General features: G+C 41.6%; 1 protein-coding gene across 1 annotated transcript; it reads left to right on the forward strand.

The window, feature by feature from the left end:
* Positions 1 to 1,884: 1,884 nt before the first annotated feature.
* On the forward strand, positions 1,885 to 2,748 carry rnf182 (ring finger protein 182). The gene has a single exon (XM_022761747.1). It carries the CDS (start codon positions 1,885 to 1,887, stop codon positions 2,746 to 2,748), a length of 864 nt encoding a protein of 287 aa, XP_022617468.1.
* Positions 2,749 to 6,300: the final 3,552 nt, after the last annotated feature.

The following is a 6,300-nucleotide window of genomic DNA, read 5'->3' on the forward strand; positions in this document are numbered from 1 at the left end:
TCACATCCACAGGCTCAATGCAGCTTAATAGCTGTTTTTGAAAGGTAAGAAAGTTTTCTGTAGACATTTACTCACTGTAGCTACAGCTGGAATATTAACCTTAACCAAAATAGATGACCCTAGAGCTCCAGAGAGACGCCTGAGAGAGGAGATGTAAAACTACACTGAGATGGTTTTTGGTTCTTAAAACCACAAATATATCTTCTTATCCATCAATACTTTAAATAAAACACAGGAAAATATAAAATATGGAGCTTTAAAAGCCCAGTCAATATTTCTTTTGATAGACAATAACTGACTTGCAACAAGCTGTGAAAACAACATGGACATATCATCACTTCTTAAGTAGTGGAGAAGCAACGTGATCATTTGGAGTCCTGTGATCCACCACATGCATATTGATATATGAGCAGGTAGTGGACAGTGACTTTTTACAGCTGTTTCTCTGAAAACATCTGCCTGCTGCCTCCAAAAAAGGGGAGTTCCAGGTTCAGCTGTGAAGGTTCATCACTGTGAGTGATCCCTTACACATTATCATTTGATATATTGTTATCATAAAACTATTGATTATAGCTGCTTTAAGTATTTCTAATTTGATTATTAATAGACATAATTAAAAAGTCTGAATCTTATAGATACACTGCAAGTTTTTTTGGTGTGATTTTTGATGTTGGGCTGATGATTTGATGATCTTTTAATTTAAACTTAAAAATCATGTATGTAAAATATAAACGTAAGCATATGGGCAGGGGGGTCGTAAATTGATTTAGCTGCAAATATTTGTCATATGAAGACAAATAACAGGGTGACATGAAACACTGCACAGAGAAGACATTCACACACACACACACACACACACACACACACACACACACACACACACACACTGTCAAACTCAATTCATAGGTTTTCAAGCGTGCAATGCAAACAGTCAATACACACACAAATGTACAAAAACTAATTTACTGCGAGCACTTGTACACACAGCATGAACAAGTTTGCATACTTTGACAAACACACACACACACATGTGCACGCACACATGCACGTGCATGCGCGCACACACACACACACACACACATACACACACACACACACACACACACACACACACACACACACACACACACACACTAAACAAAGTCTTCCAGATACACACTCATTCATGATTTCTTGAACACACACACCCACACACCATAAACACAGCACCGTAGATATTAAAGACATTGTGTGTGTGTGTGTGTGTGTGTGTGTGTGTGTGTATGTGTGTTTGTGTGTTTGTGTGTTTGTGTGTGTGTGTCAGCCACTAATTGGACTGAATTTCACTGAGCAACAAAAGATCAGGCTCGAAAATTCCAGCTCTGGTTTGTACAGGCTCTGCTTTGTTTTCCCTTCGCCTCTGTTTGTTCTCTTCTAATGCTGTGTTAACAGTTATCTCTCTCCCTTTCTCACCCCCCCTTATCCCTCCCCCTCCCCACCTCTTTCTCTCTCTGTCTCTCTGTGTCTTTCTTTCAATCTCTCTCACTTTCTCTCTTTTTTCGTGCGGCCCATGAAAGGCTTTCTGCCCCAAACGAAGCTCAGTTACCCCAACTGCTCAGAGGCAGGCGAACCCCAGAGGCCAGAGCTTGCGAGGTGCTTTCCGCATTAACTCACAAATCTCTCTCTCACACACACACACGCACACTCGAAAACACACACACACACACACCCACTGCAGGAGCCTGTTGGACAACCACAATGAACCCCAGACTTTCAGTGGAGTGGACCATAATCAACGTCTCCATCTATGGGAAACTTGCCACGTCCCTCGGAGCTGAGCCTGGACCTGAGCTTTTGGTTGGATTTTTCTGATGTTCTTGTGGCAGGAGAAAACTCAGGGATAAGATGATGATTGAGCTGCAAAGCCCCGAGGATGGTGGCGGTGATGGTGGTGGCTGTGGCCACGTGGACATACTGAGCACTGAGGAGCTGGAGTGTAAGATCTGCTACTGTGCGTACAACCTCGGGAGTCGCAGGCCAAAGTTGCTCGAGTGCTGCCACCGTCTGTGCGCCAAATGCCTCGCTAAGATCCTGGACCTGGGTGAGTCGCCTCCCAACGCCGTGGTGTGCCCGTTCTGCCGCTACATCACCAGACTGCCAGGGGAGGCGGTGAGCAGTCTGCCGGATGACTGCAATTTGGTGGCGGCGCTGGCCCTCCAAAGCCGGAATCAGAGGAACCTCCACTTCCACCAGGATGCGACCACGGAGCTACTCCTCAGCCCCAGGCGCCTGACCTCGCTGATGGGTAGTAACGCACCTGTGATGTCCCCTTCCCCTTCCTCCTCCACTTCCTCAGCCACTACCTACTCCTCCATCCGGGGCTCCCCTAACTTTGTGGTCATCACCATCATGGAGCCTCCACCGGCGCCCGCATCAAACCAGGACCTTTACCACCAGCCACGTGGACCTCACGCCTCAAACCGGGGCTACCACTCCTCCAGTCTGGATTCCATGGCGTCCATCACGCAGAGGTGGACGGTGTGGAACTGTGCAGCCCTCCTGTGCCAGACGTCGGCCCGGGCGCTGGTGTGGGTGCTCGGGCTTCTGTACTTCAGCTCTCTGCCCATGGGGGTTTACCTGCTCATCATGCAGAGGACAACGCTCGGGGTGCTGCTGGTGAGCCTGGTTCCCGCCAGCCTCGTCATGATCATGGTCTACGGATTCTGCCAGTGTATCTGCCATGAATTCTGGGACTGCATGCCACCATAATGGGAGCAGATGAATGGGCAACGCTTTGCTTTGAATATGCTTGACAATAGATGTCCAGAATTCACTAATGGGGATGTTACTGTGTAACTGATTATGTGAATGTTTACTTCAGTGGCAGAAAAATGATCCTTTTCTTGACTGGAGAAGAACATTATGTACATTACAAATGGAGCTCACAGTTTGGGGCTTTTTATTGTTATACACGTTAATTTGAGCATTTTTTTTTTTTTTTAGCTTGATAGCCAACTAATTATCTAGTAGAGCTCAGACAGATTTAGCTATAACTTTCACGCCATTTCTGGAGGAAATCTGCTAAATATTATACATAATACTGTTGTAGTGAGAAACCTGAAGGAATTAATAACTGTCTCTGACACCCGTGGATCTAATTTGTTATCTAACAGTGGTTCTAAGCCTTTTTAGGCTGTGTCAAACCCATAAATGCATCTAATGTGAACTTTATCATCAAGAGTCCTGAGAGTTCTTCAACTTAGCATGAGCAAAAGTGTGTTGTCGTGTGTGAAAAAACACTTTCTATGCACCAAGAAGAGAGGTCAGTGTGTTTTCTCACCATGAAAGAATCAAATATAAAACAGGATATGCAGTAGTTTGATCCTGAAATAAACAGGTTAAAATACCAGTGAATGTAGACGCTCCAGAGCATTCCTTTCTTATATGTTTAATGTCATGCAGGATATTTGTCAGCTTTCAGAATTTGGGTTCTTTTTTGAGAAGGGAATCTTAATATACCAGACACTGCCACAGTGGTTCTAGAATAAGACCATTCACACAGAGACCCTGGTTCGACCCCTGGCAGCTGGAGTGCGAAGGTGGAAAGCCAATGAGGGATTACACCTCAGTCGCTACAGGAGTTATTCCTTGGAGAGAAAAAATTTGTTTTTTTATGAATAAGTGAGTGACAGCTATAAGAAGCTTGGCATCGTCATCATTTTTGGATTACTCTGAAAACCACTGCAAACATAAAACCTACTGGATTCAGCTTATGATGGTTATTCACTTTGGGGGTGCCGTTAACGGATAGATGCTCAATTTTTCAACTCTATCTTAAAACAATAGTTAGGTGCTCAAATTATCCTTTTCTGTGCTTCTAATCTACGTGTGGGGGAATAAACCCACAGTCTGTGTTCCATTCCTAAGTTTATCTTAAGTTAATTTGAGGTTTCAGAGTTAATCAGCTCAAGTTGTTATCTTCCAAAACATCTTTTTGCTACGAGTACCTTCTTTGTGTTACTATCCCTCTTGTGCGGCTCGGTAAGGGGAAACACAAAGAATGAATTCTGCACTAAAAAGACTGTACATTTGGAAGATCCCACTTGATTTGAGTAACTCAGAGTGCTGAAGCCATATTTTAGCTCCAGATAAACTTTGGAATATTTTTTTGCAGAACGAGCGATAGATTTCGTTCCCCATTGCTTTCACTGGAAGCCTGTTAGGAAGGGATATTTTAATGGGCAGTATGGACAGGTTGATTGATTCATATTCTGACTGGTTGGTTTGTAGACGTATTCTGATTGGTTGATTTGTAGCTCTATTCTAATTGCGTGGTTTGTAGCTGTATTCTGATTGGTTGAATTGTAGCTCTATTCTGATTGGTTGGTGGATTTGTATCATACTTGATAAGGATCTTATTTGATGAAACTGATCCTCATAAACCTGGCACATAATGATCTTTATTGGAAACACATATTGATTATATTAATGTATTTATCAATAACTAGTCCTCCTGTGGACACCCATAGATAGAAGTTGCTGTATAAACAGATAATGTATGACAAATAGGAGTTGCTACCTTGCTAGTGGCTAATGAGGATCCAAATAAGTAAATAAACAACATAATAAAACACAGCTTTTATAATATAAACTATGTCTTTGTTGTAATTGTTAAATATATTAACACTTAAAATGTCCTTAAAGCTGCTTACAACTACATTATAATGTGTCAGAAATCATTTATTTTACAGTCTAAATACTAATTATAAATATTAAATAGGGGGGCTTAAAGTAAAGTGTTACAGTGTTGATTTTTATTATTAACACTGTAACACTGTACATTTTATATTTTTTTTTATTCATGAAATTATAAAAACATTGTCTTATATAATAAAACAGATGAAAACGAATTGATGATAAACTAAATAAAAAGACAATTCAAGTAAATTAAAAACTCACATATAATCAGGATATGCTCTCCAGTGGGTCTTTTTCACAGAAGACATTTGAACACGTCTCAGTGGGGAAAGCACAGGTGTAAATAATGAGATTAATTACTGGGAGTCTTGAATAGAGCAGAGCCATCGTTAATGTTATCAGGAACACCTGGGCCTTTTCTACTGTGACAAGTCAAATTGCCTGCTGTGAAAAAGGCCTATAAAAGAATTATTTAAAAGATAACACTAACTCAGCCAGCCTTATTTCCTTGGAGCCTCAGGGCCAAATGATGTTTATTATTATTAACAATATTATTATCGAGTCTTTAGCTCTGCCTGAGAATCCCAAACTACATGTGCAGGGTCATAAATTTAGCGAGGCTCCAAAGACAATATGAAATAATCAGTATGCTCTTTAAATCTATTAATTCTAAAGCATACCTTTAGTGAGCGTTAGGAAACTAAGACAGGTGGGATTTGGTGACGCCTCTTGGTTGTAGTTGAAAGCCTGGCAGTTAAATTACTTCTAATCAACAGTTATTCGAAACTGTATGAAAATGAAGATGAGTGAAAGTAGCAGGAGACTGTTAATCTGTATGATTGATTGATTAAGGCAGATCCTCTATTACTACTCATACCTCATTCTATGTGGTGAGGTTGAGCTTGAACCACCAGAGGGTGCTGTGACAGCTCTGCCCTTACCTCCCCCTTCATGCACTTGAACAGTTTATATTCTGTACTTTCATTCAGTTTGTCGGTGTGTATAGTACGAGGGTGGAAAACATCAGATGAGACTCATAGTAAGTGATGATCCTCCTCTGCTTCACAGTTGTAAGCAGGGCAGATGATATTATTAGATTGTTGATACAGATGCATCAGTATGGATTTTTTCATGCAGCTGCTTGAGATGGAGTTAGTTCTAAAGCTCCATATTTTCTTCTTCTCCTGTGTTTTATTTGAAGTGTTGATCCATTAGAAGATATATTTGTGGTTTTTAGAACTAAAAACCATCTCAGTGTAGTTTTACATCTCCTCTCTCAGGCTTCTCTCTGGAGCTCTAGTAACAACAGGTCAGTGAGCCAATCAGAACAGAGGAGGCTCTGAGCATTTCTTCTGATTGGCTGCCTGTTTTCTGAGTGATCCAATAAAAATATAGCAGATTTCAGGTAAATACTCAGAGAAACCAAATCCTGCAAGAATAGGTTAGTGGGTCCAGGTGGGTGGGGCTTGGGGCATTGGGCGTGGCTGAGAGCGGTGACTGCTTTGTTGTGACATCACAAAGTTCCAGAAGTCCTGACGGCTGGTTTTAAGGCTCAGTTTCTGAATACAGGCTGTGTGCATTTCTCTGTGGACTGAGGCTTTGACACTTTCACAGTATTAATAT

Source organism: Seriola dumerili, unplaced genomic scaffold (assembly GCF_002260705.1).
Source record: "Seriola dumerili isolate Sdu_G_001 unplaced genomic scaffold, Sdu_1.0 BDQW01000432.1, whole genome shotgun sequence".
In the NCBI taxonomy this organism is placed as follows: domain Eukaryota; kingdom Metazoa; phylum Chordata; class Actinopteri; order Carangiformes; family Carangidae; genus Seriola; species Seriola dumerili.

What these genes read in the sequence shown, in the direction of transcription:
- rnf182 (XM_022761747.1), top strand. Translation starts at nt 1,885, where the DNA reads ATGATGATTGAGCTGCAAAGCCCCGAGGATGGTGGCGGTGATGGTGGT.